Source organism: Stenella coeruleoalba (genome assembly GCF_951394435.1).
Source record: "Stenella coeruleoalba genome assembly, chromosome: 8".
NCBI lineage: Eukaryota > Metazoa > Chordata > Mammalia > Artiodactyla > Delphinidae > Stenella > Stenella coeruleoalba.
This window is the reverse complement of record NC_137154.1, coordinates 69802078-69828000: the sequence shown is the minus strand read 5'-3', so window position 1 is coordinate 69828000 and position 25923 is coordinate 69802078. Positions and strand designations below refer to the sequence as shown.

Below are 25923 nucleotides of genomic sequence, written 5' to 3'. Positions count from 1 at the left end.
TTTACAATAGCCCACAGGTAGTAACGATCCAAAGTCTATCAAAAGATGAATGGGTAAACCAGATGTGATACATACATCCATTGGAATATTCTTTAGCCTTAAAAGGAATGAAATTGAAGTATAGAATGGAACATACTATATCATGGATAAACCTTCAAAACATTATACTAAGTGAAGTAAGTCAGACATAAAAGAACAAATACTGTGTGATTCCACTTACATGAGATACCTAGAGTAGTCAAATTCATACAGACAGAAAGTAGAAGAGTGATTATCGGGGTTTGGGGGAGGTGGTTAGGGAATGAAGGGTTATTTAATGGGTATGGAGTTTCAGTTTGGGATTATGAAAAAGTTGTGATGGATGATGGCAGTGGTTGTACAACAATGTGAATGTACTAATGCCACTGAAATACACACTTAAAAATGGTTAAAATGTCTCACCCCTAGGTTCTTCATGACATTTTTTTTCCCTTAAATTCCATATATATGTGTTAGCATACGGTATTTGTCTTTTTCTTTCTGACTTACTTCACTCTGTATGACAACCTAGGAGTAAGACAGGAATAAAGACATAGACCTACTGGAGAACGGACTTGAGGATATGGGGAGGGGGAAGGGTGAGCTGTGACAGGGCGAGAGAGAGTCATGGACATATACACACTAACAAACGTAAGGTAGATAGCTAGTGGGAAGCAGCCGCATGGCACAGGGATATAGGCTCGGTGCTTTGTGACCGCCTGGAGGGGTGGGATAGGGAGGGTGGGAGGGAGGGAGATGCAAGAGGGAAGAGATATGGGAACATATGTATATGTATAACTGATTCACTTTGTTATGGGGCAGAAACTAACACACCATTGTAAAGCAATTATACACCAATAAAGATGTTAAAAAAAATGGTTAAAATGGTTAATTTTTATGTTACATATATATTACTACAAAAAAGTACAGTAATACTAGGGTAGTATATTTTTAAATCTCGCAAAAAGTATATGGAAACATTGTCTTGCCATTGGCCCTATGCCTCCACTCATGAGGTAAATTCATAGAAGTAATGTAGTTCAAAGATACCAGTAAAGTCCACAGTCTGTTGTACAGAAAGATGAAGTATTATCTGAGTATAATGTTTGAGATGCTAAAATGAAGATGTAGTATTTAGACAAAGGCAAAGTATGAAATTTGGCAATGATGATAATTCATTCAAAGAAGTAATAATCATAAAAAGGCATGTGTGTTTTAAATTTTGCTAGATTCTGCCAAGTCACTCCAAATATGTTACACCAGTTCCTCTCCCGACCAATAGTATTAGGGAGTGCTTATTTCCCTGCATCCTTCCGGCCATGACATATTACTACATCTTTTGATCTTTACAAATCTAAGTGGTGAGAAATTATTTCTTACTGTTGCTTTTAACTCATACTACTTGTATTACTAGTGAGTCTGAGCAATTTTTATGTTTAATAAGTTATATTTATATGAAACACCTGATCATGTTCTTTGCATAGAATATTTTTTTCTTTTGTCTAGGGCATTGGTCTTTCTCTAATTGGTTTATAAGAGCACTCGTTTCGTTATATAAAAGAAGTATCCACTTGTTCCTGAGAGTTTTTTGTTTGTTTGTTTAAATCCAGAATGGGTAATGAATTAAGAGCTTGTTGGCATCTGTGAAGATAAGCATGCAGGTTTCTTCCTCCTGTGTTCTGTTAATATGGTGAATTATATTATTTTCTATCCTATTATTGACCCAACCTTAGTATCACTTTGTGAAGCCCCTGATAATAGGTGTACTGGTCTTTCCATGCGCCCCGGGATTCCTTTTGTTTGCTTTGATATTCATGAGTAGGATACTGTAATTTTCCTTTTGTACATGCAGTCCTTTGTCAGTTTTCAGTACCATGTTATGCTGGCTTTATAAAAACCAGCTGAAAGCTTTCTTTCTTTATGCTCTGTTCCTATTGAAATAGCCATGGAATCATCTGTTCTTTGAAGATTTGGTAGAATTTACCTGTGAAACTTTCTGGTTGTGATTCTTTTCGGGAGTGTAGTTCTTTTAAGAATTTTCTCAAAATGTTGTTAATTAGTCTGTTGAGACTGTCTATCTTTTTTTGATTCAGTTTAGGTCATTTATTTTCCAAATTACTTAGAATTGAGCAAAGTGTTTTATCACAATTCTTTTAATTTTCCTTACATCTTTTTTCCCCTCCATTCTCCTTTCTTTGCTTTAATTTAACAATTCATTTTAAAATTGTTTCATGTGTTCTGGTATGCAGTATTTTTATTATCATTTTCTAGGTATTCTACAATTTTTGTTTTGTTTTGCAGTTTGGAGTCCAGGCTTTTGTCTTATTAATTTCTAATTTTATTGCATTGTGATTAGAAAGTATGATAATATTCTTTTTACTATTTAGGATTGATGTTTTTCTTAGCATCCCATTATATATTGGTTAAAACATTTCATGGGGTCTTGAAAAGAAGTATATTGTTTATTTTCAGAGTACAGAGTTCAACATGTATCAGCTAGATCTACCTTATTATCTAATTTAGGTCTCCTTTTTTCTTTTAAATATATATTTTTTTAATTTTATTTTATAAATTTATTTATTTATTTTTGGCTGCATTGGGTCTTCGTTGCTGTGCGCGGGCTTTCTCTAGTTGCAGCGAGCGGGGGCTACTCTTCCTTGTGGTGCACGGGCTTCTCATCGTGGTGGCTTCTCTTGTTGCGGAGCACAGGCTCTAGGAGCATGGGCTTCAGTGGTTGTGGCACGTGGGCTCAGTAGTTGTGGCTCATGGGCTCTAGAGTGCAGGCTCAGTAGTTGTGGTGCACGAGCTTAGTTGCTCTGAGGCATGTGGGATCTTCCCAGACCAGGGCTCAAACCCTTGTCCCCTGCATTGGCAGGCAGATTCTTAACCGCTGTGCCACCAGGGAAGTCCCTGTATATGTATTTTTTAATGTAGAGCTAGTTCTTGTTATTCATGGTAGTTGTGTTCTATAAAGTCACTGTAAACACTGAGTGAACACTGAACTGTTGCTCCTAGGGGAAATATAGGAATAGGTTCCTGCCAGCCACTGGTTACAACATTTTTGTTAACTGATTAATACATAACCCTTTCCATGTGTGCTTCTGTTTTAAGACCTTACTCAATATATATCATTGATTCATTAGCATTGAACTTGTGGCCCATTCAGTGCATGCCTTAATGAAGCATATATCACACATGTGTTTCCTCCATAAGGCACATCACAGCTTCTTGCACTTAAGAACCCTAGACAGCGCTTCAGCACTACACTGGGGGCCGTTTTAAAAGTAAAATCCCCAGCTGAAAGCACAAAATTGTGAACACGGCACTAAACGTACTGTGAAAAGGATACTCGTTTGAAGAAGGCTGAGTGTCGCCTCGTTCGACCTCATCTGGGAAGGTGTGTGTCAGGCGATTCAGAATTTGCACCTCTCTGCACGTGTCCATGAATGACCACAAATGCATCAGGAGTTAGAAATAAATTTTGGCAAGTAGGTGAATTTGCATATACGGAGTCTGAAAATTATGACTGACTGTAATTCATCTGGGACAAGAAAGATGAATTGAAATCTTTTTCAACTATTTTTTCTTTGTATCTTTTTGGTTGTATTCCCTAAAGTTTTGTTCTTTTGGAGTTGTAATGCCATGTTGAGCCGTTCCCGTAGTGACTTAGCTGTTGTTTCACTTCAGCAAGTTCATCAGCGTGAAGCTGTGTTACCTCCACCTCTCCCCACCCACTGCACTCCTGCTTCTGCCCTGCCTGCTCTGTGCTTATCTCCTCATCTAGCCCTGTCTCTCCATATTTCATGGCACCACACAGAGCTTAGAAAAGCTCTAGATGCCTGTTCTTAGACCCAGAACTAGTCATTCCAAGCAAGAGAGACTGTTGTCATGGCCTCTTGGCACGGGTAGATCAATTTTGGAGCTCTCTACACTGTCTGAAACTCTTCTCAACTTTCTCCCTTAGCTAGGCCAAATATTCACTATACCCATTAGCTCTTTCTCCTAGGTTTTGTGTTTTGTGGGTGGAGCAATTTTCTAATTTTATTCAAAAAGATATTTTTAAAATTTTTGTTCTCCTTGTTACATTTTGATAGGTTTAAAGGAAGAGATCAGGGCAGCATTGCTCTTATTCTGTTTTTAATCAGAAAATCTATATTCATTTCAGAGTTAGGGTATTTCATTAAGTCTCAAACTTGTCTTTTCTAGACAGTTTCTTATCAAATTAAAATTTATTAAGTTAAAATCTTGGCCCTCACGTTTTTATTATTTTCCAGGCGTTCAACTGTTTTGTTCTACCTAATTCTTTTTACTATATATTTGTAAGAGATTATTGCTTATGTTTTTCTGATTACAAAAGTAATATTTTAGAAAACGTACATTGTAGCAAATTTGAAATATTCAATAATAGTGAAGAAAACAAAAAGCACCCTAAAATTTCATCACCCAGAGATAGCAGCTATTTTTGGTGGGTTTTTTTCTTTTCTTTTTTTTTAGTTTCATGAAAAAAGGAATCACTATCTTTTATTTAAATCCATACACCTAAAACAAATATCATATAATATCGCTTATATGTGGAATCTAGAAAAATGGTACAGGTGAACTTATTTGCAAAGCAGAAATAGAGACATAGATGTAGAGAACAAACATATGGACACCAAGGGGGGAAGGGAGGGTGAGATGAATTGGGAGACTAGGATTGACATATATACACTACTGTATATAAAATAGATAACTAATGAAAACCTACTGTATAACACAGGGAGCTCTACTCAATGCTCTTTGGTGACCTAAATGGGAAGGAAATCTAAAACAGAGGGGATATACGTATATGTATAACTGATTCACTTTGCTGTACAGCAGAAACTAACACAACATTGTAAAGCAACTATACTCCAACAAAAATTAATTAAAAAATATAAATCCATACACCTATTCTCAGTCTTCATCTGGGTTAAACTCTCAGCATCTTTTAAAATAAAACTATTTTTCAAAAAAAATTTAAGAAAACAAGTCCATTTACAAGAACATCAAAAAGAGTAAAATACTTAGGAATAAACCCAATAAAAGAAACATAAGACTTGCACAATAAAAATCATAAAATGCTGCTGAAAGTAATTTTTAAAGTCCTAAAAAAAAGTACTAAATAAATGAAATGATATCCCATGTTCATGAATTGGAAGACTTAGTACTGTTTAGATGACAGTAATCCCCAAACCCCATCTGCCTTTTTTTTTTTTTGGCAGAAATTGACAAACTGATGCTAAAGCAATGGTAATTAAAACAGTGTGGTACTGGGATAAGGCTAGACAAGTAGATCCATGAAACAGAATCAAGAATCCAGAAATAAACTCTGACATTTATGGTTAATTGGTTTTCCAGAAGGGTGCCAAGATAATTCAATGAGGGAAAGAACAGTCTTTTCAACAAATGGTGTAGGGACAACTGGATATCCATATGCAAAAGAGGCTGGATCCCTGTATCACACAGTATAAAAAAATTAGCTCAAAATGGATCAAAGAAGGGAAAAAAAAGGATCAAAGACCTAAATATATGCATTAAAACCATAAAACTCTTAGAAGAAAATATAGGAGTGGATCTTTGTGACTCTGGATTAGGCAATGGCTTCTTAGATATGACACCAAAAGCTCAAGCAACAAAAGAAAAAATAAACTTGATTTATCAAAACTTAAAAACTTTTGTGCATCAAAGGACACCATCAAAAAGGGAACAGACAACCCAGGAAACGGAGAAAATATCTGCAAATCATATATCTGATAAGAGTTCGATATTCAGAACAAATAGGGAACACTTATAACCCAACAATAAAAAGACAAATAGCCCACTTCAAAAATGGGCAAACTATTTGAATAGACATTTCTCCTAAAAGATACACAAATGAGAAGATGCTTAACATGATTAGCCACGAAGGAAATGCAAACCAAACCCACACTAATACACCACTTCGTATCCATTTGATCTTTTGTTGGGTCTTCATTGCCGCATGTGGATTTTCTCTAGTTGCATCAAGCAGGGACTACTCTTCACTGTTGTGTGCAGGCTTCTCATTGTGGTGGCTTCTCTTGTTATGGAGAACAGGCTCTAGGTGCGTGGGCTTCAATAGTTGTGGTGAGTGGGCTTCAGTAGTTGTGGTGAGTGGGCTTAGTTGCTCCGCAGCATGTGGGATCTTCCAGGGCTTGAACCCGTGTCCCCTGCATTGGCAGGCAGAATCTTAACCACTGCGCCACCAGGGAAGTCCACATCCATGTGATCTTGATGCTTGGAACATTCTTTTGGGGTGGCACGGGGTTCATGACACAAGATTATTTTTCTTTCTCTATAGATTCCGTTACTTTAATTGGTTCTTCACTAGAGAAACAAGAATCTCATAATTGGTTCTCATTACTTGCTTGTAAAGCCCCTTCTGCCGTGGCTCTAGATTCCGCCATTCTTCCTCGGAGAAATAAACGGCCACATCCTTGTAAGTCAGAGGTAACGGAGCTGGCTCGGCCATGGGCCCTTGCGGTCCCACCAGGCCCCGGACGGGGTTACGGCCAAGCCAGGTGTCCCGGCTGCCCTCGGCAGCCTCCAGCTCCCCACCGACCTCCAGTTTTTTTTCTTGTTATTTATCAAGAGCCCATTGTACAAAGTAGCTCAAATGATGACAGTCTCTTACAAATGGTGGTGTTGCGTTAGGGGCGATTGCCAACATTCCTCCCAGTTCTGAAACTTTTGATTCTGTGAAATTTTATGGTTCCTGATACACATTTTCAAAAGGTCTCATTTTACAGGTATCAGTAGTATTGTAAATTGATCTAACAAATCGTAGGCACTGAATTTGATTGATGGGGGAGGGAGCTTCTCCTGTTTTACATGTTTTAGCATGATTAGTGAAAAATAATAGTTTAGACAGTTTGGCAATATGAAATGTCCATCTGAGTGGCTGGATTAATGACTTTTAGGCTGCTGCATTGTCTACTGATGTGTATTTTCCTCTTGTCATCCCTCTTAGGCCATGAGTAGGGCCAGAGCCCTCAGATCTCAGTCAGAGGAAGCTGCTTCCGCCTTTAGTGCTGATGACCTTATGAGTATAGATTTGGCAGAACAGATGGCTGATGACTCTGATGACAGCATCACAGCAGCAGCCAACAAAGGAAGAGGCCGAGGAAGAGGCCAGAGAGGAGGAAGAGGGCAGAATCCAGTGTCAAGAGGAGGATCTCAGAGAGGAAGAGGTTAGCACTGAGTCTTTCTTACACATTCACACTTGGCAGTTGTGTGGGAAATTCAGAATTGTGTTCATATTGGCAGAATTGAGTTACACGGTCCTTTAAAAATTTATTTTTACAATGCATAAAAATGGTCTTTAATGTAGTTCCAACATGTACATTTCACGTATATAAATTCTGAATGGCCACATGCACATATAGTTTGAATAGTTCTTAACATGTTCTTTTTTTAAAGAATTTCATAGTGCTTCTCACACATTGGGAACATTTAATAGACATGTTTACTCTCACATGTACAAAGTAATAGTGAGGCAAACACTTAAGGAAAATGTCTAGCTAATGCCCACTAACAGCAGGAAGAAAACTCCAGATTATAAAAATTATTATTTTTGAAAACTGCCCCTACACAATTTGATTTTTTAAAGCAGTCATTAAATTAATTGCCATCATTGTGTCTAATGTGATACTGTTGTCATTGAATAGGCCAAATAATAGGAGATAGTCATCCAGTGACTTCCTGATGCATTATAGAAATCCATCCCTAGGAATAGTTTTAAATTATTTTTCTATTAAATATTTATCTGTCGGAATTTTAAGCTGTTAAAGTGGGTAGTACTTTAGTTAAAAATCTCCCAGGAGAGAAATCCCCATCTTCTAGTGATAATTGTTTTCATTATCCTTACATTTATAAATTTTTTCCTTACATTGTAATTGGAACAATATGAACCAAGTGCGGCCTAAGAATAGTCTCTGAAAATTGATTGATCAGACTCTAGATGTTTCTTCTTATATATATGTTTGACATTTTACACATAAACTATGTTTTGACATAACTTTATTTAGTGGTGTTTTTTTAAAAAAAACAAAAAAATCCTTAGCCACTGATGGACTGGTATACTGACCGCTCATTATTCTAACAGCAGGCGCTGCTCTGGAGACTTCTACTCGAGGCAGAAGTTCAAAGGCCACTATGTCAACATCTAGAAATATGTCTATTATAGATGGTGAGTATAGACTGCAAAAGATCACCTAGCAGGTACTTATAAATTCTAACACAGGAAGACTCAGGAAAGCCCATGAGTAAACCTTACCGGTTTGTGTTGAATCACAGGATAAATTATGCTGATTTAAAAGACCTTTGCCGGGGCTTCCCTGGTGGCGCAGTGGTTGAAAGTCCGCCTGCCGATGCAGGGGACACGGGTTCGTGCCCCGGTCCGGGAAGATCCCACATGCCACGGAGCGGCTGGGCCCGTGAGCCATGGCCGCTGAGCTTGCGCGTCCGGAGCCTGTGCTCCGCAACGGGAGAGGCCACAACAGTGAGAAGCCCGCGTACGGCAAAAAAAAAAAAAAAAAAAAAAAATAAAAGACCTTTGCCGGGCTTCCCTGGTGGCGCAGTGGTTGAGCGTCCGCCTGCCGATGCAGGGGACACGGGTTCGTGCCCCGGTCCGGGAGGATCCCACATGCTGAGGAGTGGCTGGGCCCGTGAGCCATGGCCGCTGAGCCTGCGCGTCCGGAGCCTGTGCTCCGCAACGGGAGGGGCCACGGCAGTGAGAGGCCCGCGTACCGCAAAAAAAAAAAAAAAAAAAAAAAAAAAAAATAAAAGACCTTTGCCATTCATGGAGGCTACTGAAGAGGGTGGGCTCTAAAAATTAATTTTTATATCCCACTTTAGACAAATTTGGTTATTTCCCTTTTATAGAGGGATCACTAAGACATGGAAAAGGCAGTTGGTCAGTGTATCAACAATGATTAAGAGAGAAGGAACTGCTCCTTAATGTACTGTAAACTTTCTTTCCTCATGCTGCTTTTGTCCATCTCTACTGTTAGTATAGAGTCATGTGAGCTGCATTTAAGGGAAGTTATAGTTAGGATTCTTTGAATTGATTTTGTGTATGTTGCTGTGGTCTAAAAATTAGCCTCAAACTAAGGGAACCTATTTTTATAAACTATTTTAGTAATAATTTAATATAGAAATTTATAAACTATTTTTAATATTACAGTTTATGAGATCAGAGGAAGTTGTAAGTCAGATCTGTGTTGTAAGTTGTAAGTCAGATTTAAAATATATGTTAAAATAGGTGGTGATATATTTTTCTCCCTACCATTCAGAGTATATCCAGATGTATTTTATTTATATTATCTTATTATTTGAGATTAATTTTTGACAGATTGGAGAGTTGGACTAAATCTCACAAGATGAAATTTATCAAGGGTAAATATAAACTGCATTTATGTCCAAAAGGACAGCTGCTCAGAGAAGTATATGATATTAGTCGGGAACCAAGTAAGTCTTAGGTCACTAAGGTTGTGCAGGTTGATCTAACTGTCCAAATCTAATGGTGCCTTAAGCATTATTAATAGAAGTAATGCTTCTTTACAGCAAGGAAGTTCTCCCTCGTACTAATTGGATGTATCATGCCAAGAATACTGTGCTCATCTTTTGAAACCGTATTTCAAGAAAGATGTCAACTTTATATGATCATTCAGAAGAGAAACCATATAATATAAAAAATTTGATAGAAGGAACTTAGGATATCTAACCTGGGAAAAATTCAAGTCTTTACAGCAATTAAGTTCTGTTATATCAAAGATCGAATAGATTTGATTTGTATAGTTCTAAAGACAGTGGTTTTAAATCTATTTTAAGTTATGGATTCTGAAAGCTATGTCTCCTATCTTTAAATAAGTAGTCATATGCAATTGTACTCCATTTCAAAGGGCTCAGGGACCCCCATGAAGCCTATCTATGGGCTCCAGGTTAAGAACTACCAACCTAATGAGGATAGATGGAAAAGCTAATCACACACAGATTTAAGTTTATTATGTGATAAAGTGGACCTGGGAGGCTTAAGAACAATTTCACCTACTCCCTCTCTTATAGACGAGGGAATTGAGCTAAGTAATTTGCCCTAGGTTGATAAAACCACTAATAGTACTAATAATAGCTAATACTTATGTGACGATTACTGCAGGCCTCTCAACAGCTCAGTGGGATAGGCACTTACTATTTCTCTGTTTTACAGAAAAGGGAACTGAGGCTTTGAAAAGATAGGCAACTTACCCAAGGTCTCACAACTAGTAAATTCTAGAGCTTGAATTGATCCCACATTCTCTGGCCTTCAGAGTGAGTAGGTAACCACTCTACTGTTAGTTTCCAGAGCAAGAGAAGATTAGAGGTTGAGCTACTGGCTCTCAGTAGAGAAGTCTTTGCATTATACGGAATAATCTATCAACCAACATAAAGATGGTGTAAGCTGCCTCAGAAGGAAGTGAGTTGTGACTCCATCAGAGGAAGTTTTCAATATTTTCTGGATGACAGATGACATTGGAGAATGGATAAAAACATCAGCTCTATTAAATGATTCTTAAAGAACCTTCTTATCAAAAGTTCTGCTGCTATGTTTTTATTCAAGGATTATTCAGTACTTGAGTAGGGCCAGCTGAGATCCTTATCTTTTGACTTTAGAAGTATATTGTCTCTGTTGCCTTTAGAAAATGGCATTTAGAAAGATGCTGTGACATTCTTGGAAGGTGTAAGATAAAAGCAGAGAAGGGAAAAGGAAGCGAAAAAAGGCAGCTCGGTAAACGATCTGGGATGAGTTTAACGTGTAAAAAGCTTTGTGACTTTGGACAAGTCACTCACTCTCCTAGTTTGCTTACGTGTGCATTGGGAATAATCTTGCCATACTGGATTACTCTGGGGATTAAAAGCAAAAAGCCTTGGAATTCCCTGGTGGTCCAGTGGTTAGGACTCCACCAAGGGCCCGGGTTCAATCCCTGGTTGGGGAACTAAGATCCTGCAGGCCACGCAGTACAGCCAAAAAAAAAAGGAAAGCCAAAAGCCTGGCACATAGTAGGCTTTTGTGAAATGTTTATATATATATATATATATATATATATATATATATATATATGAGCTATTATAAAAAAAGAGAAAACAGAGGGCGTTAGAAAAGGATCATGAGTAAAATATGAACACTTCCATGTTAAACCACCAAAAGTTGGTCAGAGTGCAACACAGAGGTATAGACTTTGTAAATTACCTGCCTTTACCTTAGCCCAAACTGCCTTTTCTCATCATGGCTTTGTTGTTTTATGTGAAACTTTCCTTGACACCAGTGGGCAGAATTAATCACTCAGATTGAGTCTTCAGGTTTCCATTGTTGTCATTAAGAAATCAGCTATTGGGCTTGCCTGGTGGCGCAGTGGTTGAGAGTCCGCCTGCCGATGCAGGGGACACGGGTTCATGCCCCGATCCGGGAAGATCCCACATGCCGCGGAGCGGCTGGGCCCGTGAGCCATGGCCACTGAGCCTGCGCGTCCGGAGCCTGTGCTCCGCAACGGGAGAGGCCACAACAGTGAGAGGCCCGCGTACCGCAAAAAAAAAAAAAGTAGCAATCAGCTCTTAGTTTAGCTTGTTGCTTTATTTGAAGTAGTCTGTTTCTCCTCCGGCTGGCCATCTCTGGTGTTCTGTACTTTCACTATGATGAATCTAGATATGGGATTCTTTTTATCCTGCTTAGGATTTATGGGGTTTCATGAAACTGTGAATTGGTGCCTTTTATCATTTCTAGAAATCCTTTGCTCTTATCTCTTCAGTTATTACCTCTGTGCTATTCTTTTTCTTTCCTTCTAAGACTTCAATTAAATAAATGTATGACCTATTCACTGTGTCCTCCCACTGGAGGAGGAGTACTAACTTCCCAGAGTAGTTATAAGTGTTAAATGAGCTATGCATAACCATTACTGAGCACAGCACTTAGAAAGAATCCAATAAATGACTGCTGCTGTTAGTATTAGTGACAGTGTTTACAATTAACTCATGATAATGGATGTTTCTATAAATCAGTCTAAATTTGTCTTTTATGCAGTTGATTTGGTCCAATGGTTTTGCAGTTTAACTCCAACATTGGCCTTTTTTTGAAGAACGGAACTGACTTTTTAATATGGTCTCTGACAAAATAACCATGGAGTACTAACTATAGTTACTATAAGTTTTGGATGACAGCAACTTTCCCTAACACCATACACAAAAATAAGCTCAAAATGGATTAAAGACCTAAATGTAAGGCCAGAAACTATCAAACTCTTAGAGGAGAACACAGGCAGAACACTCTATGACATAAATCACAACAAGATCCTTTTTGACCCACCTCCTAGAGAAATGGAAATAAAAACAAAAATAAACAAATGGGACCTAATGAAACTTCAAAGCTTTTGCACAGCAAAGGAAACCATAAACAAGACGAAAAGACAACCCTCAGAATGGGAGAAAATATTTGCAAATGAAGCAACTGACAAAGGATTAATCTCCAAATTTTACAAGGAGCTCATGCAGCTCAATATCAAAACAACAAACAACCCAATCCAAAAATGGGCAGAAGACCTAAATAGACATTTCTCCAAAGATGATATACAGATTGCCAACAAACACATGAAAGAATGCTAAACATCATTAATCATTAGAGAAAAGCAAATCAAAACTACAATGAGAGATCATCTCACACCGGTCAGAATGGCCATCATCACAAAATCTAGAAACAAATGCTGGCGAGGGTGTGGAGAAAAGGGAACACTCTTGCACTGCTGGTGGGAATGTAAATTGATACAGCCACTGTGGAGAACAGTATGGAGGTTCCTTAAAAAACTACAAATAGAACTACCATATGACCCAGCAATCCCACTACTGGGCATATACCCTGAGAAAACCATAATTCAAAAAGAGCCATGTACCAAAATGTTCATTGCAGCTCTATTTACAATAGCCCGGAGATGGAAACAACCCAAGTGTCCATCATCGGATGAATGGATAAAGAAGATGTGGCACATATATACAATGGAATATTACCCAGCCATAAAAAGAAATGAAATTGAGCTATTTGTAATGAGGTGGATAGACCTAGAGTCTGTCCTACAGAGTGAAGTAAGTCAGAAAGAGAAAGACAAATACCGTATGCTAACACATATATATGGAATTTAAGAAAAAAAGAAATGTCATGAAGAACCTAGGGGTAAGACAGGAATAAAGACACAGACCTACTAGAGAATGGACTTGAGGATATGGGAGGGGGGAAGGGTAATCTGTGACAAAGCGAGAGAGAGGCATGGACATATATACACTACCAAACGTAAGGTAGATAGCTAGTGGGAAGCAGCCGCATAGCACAGAGAGATCAGCTTTGTGACCGCCTGGAGGGGTGGGATAGGGAGGGTGGGAGGGAGGGAGACGCAAGAGGGAAGAGATACCGGAACATATGTACATGTATAACTGATTCACTTTGTTATAAAGCAGAAACTGACACACCATTGTAAAGCAATTACACTCCAATAAAGATGTAAATAAATAAATAAAAGCAATGAAAAATTTTTTTTAAAAAATGAAGCTTGGTTACAAAAAAAAAAGCAACTTTAAACTATAGCTTCTACGTTCGTATTATAAGTGGAGGAATGAAGAGATAAATAAATGTTCAATCCTATTATAACAAGCTCCATGGAGTGTAGAGATTTGTATAATAGTACTGGAGTTTTATTGGGAAAGGTAGATGTTACACTTATAGCCAGCAGCGGTTGTGAATGAGCGTTATCAGCCCAGACTTTTCCACTGAAGTTTGTCTGCAGAGGATAGTGACTAAGTTAATAAAAGAAGCCTCTGTCTTTGCATTTAATTTATACCATGGTTACCACTGCTGCTACTCCATCCACTATTACTAGCGAAATCATTTGAAGACCTACTACATCTAGGCGCTTGCCAAAACAAATTACATTAACCACCTCTTTTTATCCTGTCAACAATTTTCAGCATCAAGTATTATTAACACTGTTTTATAGGTGGGGAAACCGAGACTTGAAGAAGCCAAGGAACTTGGCCACAGTCACCCAGCTAGTGAGTCCACATGGCTCTAACTCTAAAACCAGAGCTTTTAACCCCCAATACAGTATGTATTGCCTTCCCAACAGAACCGAGTGCTTAATTTTCTGATAATGTTAATTTATCACACAAATATTTATTGGGGATAAAAAGAAAGGAAGGCTCTTGTTTCTTCCAGGAGCCCAGAGTTTGAGGGGTCAATTAGTGAATAACGATTGAGCAGAAATAGTTTTTGAAAGAGTCACGATTGCTGGCCTTTGCATTCAGTTGCCCTCTCCAGCCTTTTGAGTAGAGTAGGATGTGAGGCTAGTGATTGAGTAGGGTGGGTAAGAACTCTGCTTCTGCCTTTCCTTTCTCTCAGGTAGACATCCTAAGATTGGGGATAGAACCTGGAATAGGAAAAATGAGTAAATCATAAATTTGGGCTAGGTGGAAAGATTCCTGAGTTTTCTGACTAGGAGAATTTTGGACTGTGTAGGGTTCTTTGAGCATTTGACTTCTTCAAGTCCTCTGTCTTTTTGTCTCCTCTTGCTCTGTTGTTTAGTTTGGGGGTTATCTTGGGGGAAACCTTTTTTTTGTATTAGGAAACTGGTAAGGCGTAGGAGAAAATTAAACCTCTAATTGGCTCTTTAAATTTTATTCTAGGTTTGTAATAATCTGCACTTAATTCCAGTGGGGGGGTGTGTGTGGGAGGGGGGGTGGTTACCCACACCACCAAGCAGTCCTCAGACACCTGCTGGGTGTCCTGCAAGTCAACTCAATTCTGACACTACCTGCCTAGAGACAGCATCAGATCCCACAGGGGAAGGACTCAGTTCCAGAAGACTGCCCCCCTCTACTTCAGATGCCAGTCACAAGTCCAGGTTGTTATCTGTACTTCTGACTAATAGGCTATCAATCAGAGGTCCCCATGACTCCCTCCTTGGATTCAGTTAACTTGCTAGAGTGGCTCACAGAACTCAGGAAACTAGTTTACTCACTAGATTACTGGTTTATTACAAAAGATATGAAAGGATATGAATCAATAGCCAGATGAAGAGATGTATAGGGCGAAGCCCAGAACAGAGGAGCTTCTGTCCTCATCGAGTTTGGGGTCCAAGCATGGTGGCACGTGGAAGCATCTTGATTCACCACCTGGAAGCTCTCTGAACCCCCTTCCTTTTGGGTTTCTATGGAGGCCCCGCTACGTAGGAATGATTGATTAAATCATTGGCTGTTGGTGAATGATTCAACCTCTAGCTCCTCTTCCCTCCCCAGAAATCGGGGATGGGACTGAAAGTTCGAACCCTCTATTCCTGGTTGGTTCCCCTGGTAACCAGCCTCCCTCCTCAGTTGTGGTCCCAAAGTTACCTCATTAACATAACAAAAAGAACCTTGATGGCTCTCATTGCTTTAGGAAATTAGGGTTTTAGGGGCTCTGTGCCAGAAATGTGGATGAAGACCAAATGTATATTTCTTACTGTGAAATCAAAATATTATAGTTTTGGTCTCAGGAAAAATAAAAATGAACTAAATTTCATGTTTCTAACCAAGTTTACAGAGCTGAAAATGTAAAGATTCATAGGAAGGTTATCATGGAATGAAAGATAGGCTGTTTTCTAGCATTCCCTCTGGACTATTTCTTAGGTACTGAATATTTCTAACAAAGTAGAGGAGAATAAGGAAGCACTTACTGGAACCATGTGGCTCCCACAGGGAAAGAGATTGCCAACTATAAGAGAAGGCAGACCTGAGGAGGGTTACTTTCACTGTATTTGGAGTTCAGTCCATTAGGTGATCAGATTTTATCCTTCAGGTATTTTTCTATAAAATATTTTTAGTGTAGGTGTATTTATGAACACTGCTTACTACTTTGAGTAAACCGGGAAATCATATGAGACTGGTAGTTAGACATATAATTCCATCTCCCGATTTTAAAGCATATTAAGTGGTTTTATAATCAGTCATCATGGATTTTTTGCAGGTAGGACTTAGGAAACCTTCAGCTAAAGAAGTGTGCAAATTTTTCTAAGCTTTTTTAAGAATAACATAATGGATGTTTCATCTTTTTCATTATAGCCTTTAAAGCTGCAAGACAGCAGCCCTCCCAAAATGTTGCTACTAAGAATTATTCAGAGGTAAGAAAAAAAGTTTTCTAATTGTGTACCAATTGATGTTTCCTACATTATGATTGTCAGTTCTTTGGTCTGCAAAGTAAATAAAAGAAGAAAAAATGTGGAACATTAAAACTGCAGAGAACTTTACTGATTATCTAGACTGAGGGCTTCTAGGGTTTCTGTGAGGGAGGAGGGTTTCTCTTTTTCTTTCTTTAATAATGCATCGCATGACTGGACACCCATAAATGTATGTACCCAGTAATATTTTTAAGGATAATAACGTTGAACCAGAAGAGTCCATGCACGGAAAAACTATGATTGAAGATGGGCGTTCAGTGCGTAGAGAGGTCTTATTTATTGCTGGCTTCCTTTTGTTACTTATACTCATAATACTCTGGCTTGTGTCTTAATGGCTGAAGCCAGACTCAAGACAAGCTACAAGGTCTGAGTCTACGGACCTCTGTGTTCAGCTCTAGATTTAACATGAAACTTCTGCTCTTCCTTTGGATTCCAAGAAGAGTCCAGAATGGGCTTGATTCTCCTGTTACCTCTCTTTCAAAACACATGTGTCTTACTTCCCAGGCACCCTCCCTGGCCTCTACCTACTAGATGCCTGGGGTGTCCCCCCTAGTTATGATCATCAAAATGTCTCCTGACATGTCCAGATGTTTCTGGGATGGGAGGGGGAGTTAAGAATCACACCTAGTTGAGAATCGTTGCTCTATATCATACTGCCCCAGAGCATTTTCTTAAATTTCACTCCTTCTTGATCTCTTGAGTATGTGACACAATTGACCACCTCCTCTTCCAGAAAACTTCTTCTCTGTTTTTTTGTTTTTTCCTCTCATTATTATACAATTATATATGGGTATACTGGTGCTAACTTTTATCCTGAGTTCCATTTCATTATTCCTATTCAACTATTGCCTGTTATCGCTTCAGGATCATATCTGAAAACAAAATTATCATCATGTCCACAAGGTAGCTTCCCTTCTAGATTTTTCTTTTATAATGCAAGAACATGAGTTCAGAAAGAGCAAGTCATGGTAACTTTTTCTTTCATGTTTTTGATTGAGGTGACATAGTGGTAGATCAGGGGAATGCTGAAGGCATTTGATCCCTTCAAGGCACTTAAGATAATCTCCTGATAGTTTCATGGACAAAATGCAGAGATATTGGCTGGATTCATAGCCATTTAGACAACTTCATTTAATGGTCTTTGATTAACAGTTCAATGTCTGCCTTGGGTAGGGATGGGTCTCAAGTGCTGCTTTTTTCACTATTTTGTCTTTGGCTTTATCAGTTGGATGAAGACATGGCAAATGTGTGTATTAAGTGTCAAGATAACACAAAATGTAGAGGAGTAGGTAGTAATTTGGATGATAGTATCAAGAATGACAAATATCTTTCATGGGGCTTAAAAGCAGCAAGTGGTATTTAACAGGGATAAATGTAACAGAAAAACAGGTCCGGTACTTCCCACACAGTCTTATACCTCATTTAAAATTGGAGATGAAGCACCGATGGCCTAGAACCCAAGAAAATCACAGGGCACTGTCCGCACATGACCCAGTGTGAGTCATTCACCAATCTGAGTGCATGTTCCTTTAGGTGCCCAGGCTGCCGTGGTAGCAGGAGAGAAGTGAGCTCACACATGCTGTATAAAAAAACCATTTGTAAATGAAGAGTGACATTAGTGGGGAGGTTAGGCAGAGCTTTAGTTTTCATGGTTATTGCTTACATGGTATCTGCCTCCTTTTTTGTAAAAATATATCTTTTTTGACATTAGTTAATGCATTTTTATTCAGATTTTCCATTCCCACAAAGACTGTTTGCTGTTTTGTTTCTCCCTCTTAGGTGATTGTGGTAGGTGAGTCAGATACGGAAGAAGACATTTTTCCTACGACTTCCAAAGCTGATCAAAGGTTGGTGCAGTGAATTCCTGCAAAAAGGAACATCTGAAAAAATTAAAAATTATCCAGAATTCAACATATACATTTCTCTATGCTACGGAAGTCTGATTTTTAAAAAAATTTTATTTATGTATGTATGTATGTATGGCTGTGTCGGGTCTTCATTCCTGCACACAGGCTTTGTCTAGTTGCTGCGAACGGGGGCTACTCTTCATTGCTGTGTGCGGGCTTCTCATTGCAGTGGCTTTTCTTATTACGGAGCACGGGCTCTAGGCGTGCAGGCTTCTGTAGTTGTGGCTCGCAAGCTCAGTAGTTGCGGCACACGGGCTTAGTTGCTCTGTGGCATGTGGGATCTTCCCAGACCAGGGTTCAAACCCATGTCCCCTGCATTGGCAGGCAGATCTTAACCATTGCGCCACCAGGGAAGCCCTGGAAGTCTAACAGATTTATTTTCAGCTAGTCACGTATGTACAAAAGTGAAAAATAGACCAAGGGATAGTCGTGGAGTCAGTGCAGCATTATTACAAGTATTTTCACTGAAAATTTGAATAACTTGTCATTCATTTCCTTTTGCCTTTATTACCCAGTGATTTTCTTGCTGGAGTGCTATGTCCTCTCCAATTAACAGAAAATAGCTTTGTATTTTGTTAATATTCTGTTTCGGCTTTCAGCACTTCCTGTGTGTCAGGTACCATTCTGAGCCTTTGCCTATGAATTAGCTTATTTGCTGGTCACAGTCACTCCAGGAGGTAAATGTACTTATAACTCTATTTTCCCCCTTTTACCTTTGAAGAAAGTGAGGCGTGGTAGTCTACGTAACTTACCTAAGGGCACACAGCCAGTCACGGAGCCAAGCATTCTGCTCCAGGACTCATCTCTGCTGTTGCTGCTGCTTCTTCTTTTCTTTTAACTTTTATTGAAGTATAGTTGATTTACAATGTTGTGTTAATCTCTGCTGTACAGCAAAGTGAATCAGTTGTACATATACATATTCTTTTTCATATTCTTTTCCATTATGGTTTGTCACAGGATACTGAATATGGTTCCCTATGCTATGAAGTAGGACCTTGTTGTTGATCCATCCTGTGTATCAATATAATAATTTGCATCTGCTAACCCCAAACTCCCACTCCATCCCTCCCCCTCCTGCCTCCCCCTTGGCAGCTACAAATCTGTCCTCTATGTCTGTGAGTCTGTTTCTGTTTTGTAGATAAGTTCATTTGTGTCGTATTTTAGATTCCACATGTAAGTGATATCATGTGATATTTGTCTTTCTCTTTCTGACTTACTTCGCTTAGTATGATCATGTCTAGGCCCATCCTCTGCTGTTGCTTCTTCACATAATAGATTAAGCTCTCAGACCTCTGTGCACGTAATAAGAATCATTTAATTGACGAGAGGAGATTTAGAAACGAACATTTTGGCGAGAAATCTGAAATCAGCCTCGGCAGGTTTGTGTTCCTGATGACAGCAACTGGGTGACGCAATTTATGCTGTCTTTGAAGAATTGTTTAGTAATGGCATGGTGTGTATAGGTATTTCACTCATGATTTAAAGTATTTAAGCTCTACCACTTACTGAGTGTGGACCTTGTGCAAGTTCTTTTGACTTCTGTGCCTCAGTGTCCTCATTTGTAAGATGAAGATAATAATATTTACCTCAAAGTGTTGTTATGAGGCTTTAAAGTGAGTTAATATTTGTGAAGTGCTAAGTACAGCACTTAACACATAGTAACACCTCTAGAAGGGCTTATTGAAGAAATAACAGGCTAGGGAAATAGAACAAGAATAATGGAAAGAATGGTAAGCAGTAAAAGCACTAATATTCTGGTAGTTGACTTTAAAAAGGAAAGAACTTCCAGCTGTAAAACTCCTTTCTGCTGGATGGGCAGTGGAAATCCACCCACTTTCCCCTGGAAAAACTGCACCAAACTCTACATGGTTGTACTGGGGACAAAAGGACCCTTCCAGATTTGATAGAGCTGGTGGCAACCTTCCCCTCTTCGCCGACCTTAAAGCAGTGAGCAAGAGAAGACCTGGCCCCATCAGGCCAGGTAGAGGAGGAGAGATGGAGGGGATTCTATTAAACCTTGCAGCGGGGGGAGCCAACATTTTGGGGGCACCTTTTATGTAGGCCAGTTTAACATGTTCTCTTATGCTTGTGATGCTGCTACAACTGACATAATTGGCTGAACATCTCTAGGTAGGAATTCTGACTTGTGCCTCCAAATTATATCTGTACAAAAATGGAGAAGACTTACAGCTCCTGGCACTCAATGTAATACCCCCTGTCTGCCTTATTTTTGAGCAATCCACAGGAAACTAATCCAATTAAACATTTTTTGACATCCAGGACAAGAGTCCATTTATTTGACCCAGTAGTCAAAACTGTATAACTATTCTTCCCTTCCTGCCACTGCTCTCTGAGGATAGGGGACCTCTCATAGACTGGATCTGTAGGTGTGTGAGGTCCTCTGGTGCAGAATTGGGGGCTCCTGCTATGATCAAATGAGCCAGCATCTGGTGTAGAATGCCTGGCTTGTTTCTGGACACCACTGGTTATTTGTCTGGGGAGACATCAGCAAGCAGAGTCAGGCCTCAGTGGCTGCTTCTTCCCATAACCCCCCTCTTTCCCCAGCTCTCACAGCAACAATGCCTCACCTGCTGTGGCTAGCCTTGGCACTGTGGCTTCATGCTTTTGATCTGCTTCTTCCTGTCACAGATGATGGAAACAAGTCAACAATGATCAGTTCCTGCTTAGGTCAAGTACAGAGAGTTGGGGACTTCCCAGGTAGATTGGTTGATAAATTCCTTGATCCTCTACCTCCAAAGCTATGTTGCTCTTCAAGTTTGCTCGGCAAATCCTCCTGTCCTTTACTTTTGTGCCTAAGAGCCTGTGGATTTTTCTGTTTCCTTCTGATGCATAGACCTCTTGACTCTCAACAATTTGTCCAGACAAGCCCTTTAGATATATTTTGTTTGCTATAGTAACATCCCAAAGCATGGTAATAAATTGTTGGCTAAGAGTTCACAGACACTGCTTTTATTTAAGACAGGAGCCGGCAGACTTTTTTCTTAAAGGGCCAGGGAGTGAATATTTTAGGCTTTGCGGGCCAAGAGGCAAAACTGGGGGTATTATGTAGGTGCTTATATAACCATTTAAATATACCCATTTCAAAATGTGAAGACCATTCTTAGCTCACAGGCTGTAAGGAACAGGTAGGCTGGATTTGGTGTGCTAGCCAAGTTTGCTGGCCCCTGTCCTAAGATGACTTAAAATTTTTGTTAGTAAAAATACATAGGAATATGAGTTCCATCACTACACGTTAAGCTTCATAAAAGTAGATTCCTGATTATCTTGCTTACTGATGTTTCCCAGGGCCTATCATAGTACCTGGGGTCAAGCACTAAGTAAATATTTGTTATTCGGACTGGACACAAATAATATTAACAGTGAGGCAACCCTAGAAAGCGGTGAGCCTTTCCTAAGATCCTTTTATCCTGCTATAGAAACGTAACTGAGATTTGATTTAAAATATTTCAGTATTGCCGTAGTTTTCAGGAGTAGAGGGTGGTAGTAGGTACATGTTAATATATGCTAAGAACTATGATGTCAGCAAACATCTGTGGCGTGCTTCATGTGTATCAGGCACTGAGCAAAGTGTTTAAGTATATAAACACATTTAATCTTTAAAAAATTCTTATCAGGCTTCCCTGGTGGCGCAGTGGTTGAGAATCTGCCTGCTAACACAGGGGACACGGGTTTGAGCCCTGGTCTGGGGGGATCCCACATGCCGTGGAGCAACTAGGCCCGTGAGCCACAACTACTGAGCCTGCACGTCTGGAGCTTGTGCTCCGCAACAAGAGAGGCCGCGATAGTGAGAGGCCTGCGCACCGCGATGAAGAGTGGCCCCCGCTTGCCACAACTGGAGAAAGCCCTCGCACGGAAACGAAGACCCAACACAGCAAAAATAAAAATAAATTAATTAATAAACTCCTACCCCCAACATCTAAAAAAAAGATTAAAAAAAAAATTCTCATCATCCTCGTTTTACAGGTGAGGAAATTGCGGCACAGGGAGGCTAAGCTGCTTGAAGCCATGTAGCTCCTAAATGGCAGAACTGGAATTCAGACCCTGACATCAGAGTCCTTTTCATTGCCACTAAGCTTCTACTGCCTCTAATGTAGCTCGAAGGGAATGTGTTAGTTATTTTTATTCATGGCTGCTACTAAAATGAAAAACTTAGCTCGAAAGCCTTCTGTGATGAGCCTTCTTTGGTTCATTTTCTCTGTTTTTCTCACATTTTGCCTCAGGTGGTTGAGCACTTCATCATCGAGCAAACACACGTCCCGGAGCAAAATCACTAAAGGGGTTGATTTTGAATCAGATGAGGTAATAACGTAATACGTTAAGTCTTAAATAATTCTTAAATGTTTATAAAATCTGAATAGGGACTGCTAAGCTAGTTGCCGAAAATTATTTCTAAAAATAGTTTCATTGATCACCTTCCTTTGAACCATAGTTAATATTGAGTCAATGAGTGGTCTCTGTTGAGTGCTCATCGATGGAAATACCTCAGATGTGAAAGGCCTGCAGATCCTTAACATATAATATCACTCAGCTCTTCTTTAACTTGCCCAGTTAACAGTAGGATCAGAATAGTTTTTTCAGCTTCTGTTTTTTATGTTTGGAGAAATGGTGATGATATCGTGAAAGCCTTTAATGTTACTCTACAACAGAATGTTTATTAACTGTTCACTGTATGCGCTACACATTTCCTGTATATTTAAGGTGGTACATGGTGGTGTTTTTCAGTTGTGGTAGAAACACATAACATAAAACTTACCATCTTAACCAGTTTTAAGTGTACAGTTAGTTCACTAATATTAAGTATATTCACACTGTTGTGCAACAGTCTCCAGAACCTTTTCATGTTCCCAAACCAAAAATCTATACCCATTGAACCACATCTCCTCATTTTCCCCTCTCCTCAGCCCCTGGCAAGGGGCTCTTCTACTTTGTGCCTTATGATTTTGACTACTCTGATACTTCATATAAGTGGAATTATACAGCATTTGTCTTTCTGTGCCTGGCTTATTTCACTGAGCATAGTGTCCTCCAGGTTCATCCCTGTCGTACCACATGACTCACACCTTTGGTTTTGAGCTTCACCTGCTGCCGTCGTGTTCTCTGTGTCCCAGCTGTGGTTTTGAAACAGCTTGAAGAGAAGACGCCCCAGAACTCAGGCTGCAAAGAAAAATGGCACCATGAGCTCAGTCTGCCTATTAAATACTAGCATGTTGCCTCCAGGAGAGAAGTGGGCAGTTGTTGACCCGTTGGTTAATTCCAAAGCATCTAGATACACATGTGGTTATATGTTACTTACAGAAATTCATATAGTTCATGTTAGCTACAAAGGAGAACTATTAGAAAATTCTCTACTATAGTTTGGATTTATCTCTGGTTTATTAATGAGTTCTGCCTTTTATGGTAGCAGAAAATGAATCAATAAGTGAGAGCGAATTTGTGTTTCTCAAGGCATCCATATCTCACTAGAGATAGCTAATTTAGCGAACACTGGAACATGTTAATATCACCAGCAGAGCCTAACACCAAATAATTATCCCTTTTTATTAATGTCTTGAAGGAAACATAAACCAAAACTTTACAAATTTGCTTTCTCTTTTGAATAGTTATAGAATGTATATCATTGATTTTATGTTAACCTCATCAAATTATGTATTTGGGGCTTATCGAAGGTTTAGTTTTCATTCTCTCTAATTAAATTCTTAGTTAACATCTGATATTCCTGCCTGTTCTTACTATGCATATAATCTACGTCCCAGCAGCATGGGAAGTCTTTGAAACTAAATAGTTCCAAGATTGCTTTCCTAGGTTGTTTCTTGTACCAGTCTGAGAGTAGCTGTCATTTTCTAGCATTAAATGGGTAATGGAAATAAAAATTACAGCTATTTCTGAATTAGGTCATGTGGCTTCATTATTTTTTTGGCTCTGAATTTCCAGAGCATCAGATATACCAGTTATAAAATGTAAGTGAAAAAAAAAAAAAACCTATTTAAAAACCTAATAGAAATGACTTGAAGAGTTTTTTTTTTTTTTTTGTCTTGCCCATGCCTTATTTGCTTTTATTAAGGTGAATAATTGAGAGAAATATATATGATATATATTGTGGGCTTATATATATACACACATATAGAGCAGGATACATTTTTATTTTTAATGCTTGCTAAGAATTTAGTTGTTTTCATTGTTTTAACAATGAAATAGCTACTAAGGAAGGGAGGACGAGAAAAAAATTGACAAACTATTCATATTTATAAAGGAAATAGAAAAATGAAAGTCTACCCCATGTGAAAGGAGAAAATGGCTCTTACTGGTATTGTTTTGCCCATAAGAACTCTGTCTTGTTTCAGTGAAGCGTGGAACAGTCACTAATTGTACATTTGGATGTCATTCCAGGATGACGATGATGATCCTTTTATGAACCTTAGTTCTGTAAGAAGAAACAGAAGATAATATATTTAATGGCAGTTTGAAGTTTTCAAGATTCAGGAAAAATCGAAACGTTGCAAACTACGAGTTTACCAGTTGAAGATTTTTTGAGTATTGCTGTTAACTGAAGAATTTGAATGATTCTTACTTAACAGAGAAACTAATGTATAAAAAGTTATGTTTTTGAATATCATTTCCTGAACATGACTTCATTATTTGAGAAACTTCCCAGCTCAAGGGCATATAGAATAGCATTGGTTTTCCTTATTTTTTAATCTGGTTGTTAACATTACCTGTTCTATAAATGCTCCATAAAACTTACAATGTTGTTTTTCTGACATACATCAGTATATGTCTTACCGAGTGAGAGCTTTGCTTAAATACAGTCTTGAGTAAGGACTAAAATAAATCTACCATTGTATGTTTCTGCTTTATAATCAAAGACTGTGTCAGTATTTTAAGGTTATTATATTTAGCCAAAGTTGAGGAAAAGAGCTTATAGAATCTAGTCCTTTTTATAATTTTCGTAATTTCTAGACATCCTGGACTTCCTGCAGGTAAAACAATTTATATGAAACGGTGCCTAAGCTCACTGTCTGTTACTCAGTATATGTTCTTTTTCTAATGCTTGTGATAGTATCAGCCAGAAACTTTGAATGATTACATATACCCTATACTTTGAATAATTAGATATAAGTTTGTATCAAAAAATAAAGTCTGTCAGAATTATTGTTTTTTATTCCAGTTGTAGCAAAGATTCCAGAGGATTATGTTCCCATTGAATGGTGATAATTTTCTCCATTATTTTCTATTATTAATGGTTCCCTTTCTCTCTCTCTCTCTCTCTCTCTCTCTCTCTCTCGCTCTCGCTCTCGCTCTCGCTCTCTCTCTCTCTCTCTCTCTCTCTCTCTCTCTCTCGCTCTCTCTCTCACTCGCACTCTCTCTCTCTCTCTCTCTCTCTCTCACCTGTTTCTAGGAGGAAAGGGTTAAAATAATTTAACCATATCTTCTTAGAAGCTACTGAAGAGTTTTGTTTTGTTTTGTTTTTTAGATAGAGTGGTCACTTGAACCTTACGGTTATATTAGATAAACATATTGAAATATAACTTCTGTGGAATATCGATGCCAAGGTTTCTCATTAATATATATAATTTTTTTCTCATTAATATTTTATCTTAACATTGAGCATGGGCAATTCCAAAATCTTAGAGAAGCAGCTCCTGTTACATTTTCTTACGTGTATTCGGGGGACCTAAGAATTTGACCTCTTCAGATTTAAGTTCAATAATCCC

At 38.7% G+C, this 25923-nt stretch overlaps 1 protein-coding gene across 1 annotated transcript in view; it reads left to right on the top strand.

The window, feature by feature from the left end:
* The window catches only part of MRE11 (MRE11 homolog, double strand break repair nuclease), a 65394-nt gene extending 39870 nt beyond the window's left edge, over positions 1 to 25524 (top strand). Inside the window, exons 15-20 of the mRNA XM_079929101.1 lie at positions 7028 to 7247; positions 8162 to 8245; positions 16168 to 16226; positions 18063 to 18130; positions 22432 to 22510; positions 24599 to 25524. Of these exons, the coding sequence (XP_079785227.1) occupies positions 7028 to 7247; positions 8162 to 8245; positions 16168 to 16226; positions 18063 to 18130; positions 22432 to 22510; positions 24599 to 24655 (567 nt within the window). The 3' untranslated portion in view covers positions 24656 to 25524. The remainder of the gene's footprint in view (positions 1 to 7027; positions 7248 to 8161; positions 8246 to 16167; positions 16227 to 18062; positions 18131 to 22431; positions 22511 to 24598) is intronic.
* Positions 25525 to 25923: the final 399 nt, after the last annotated feature.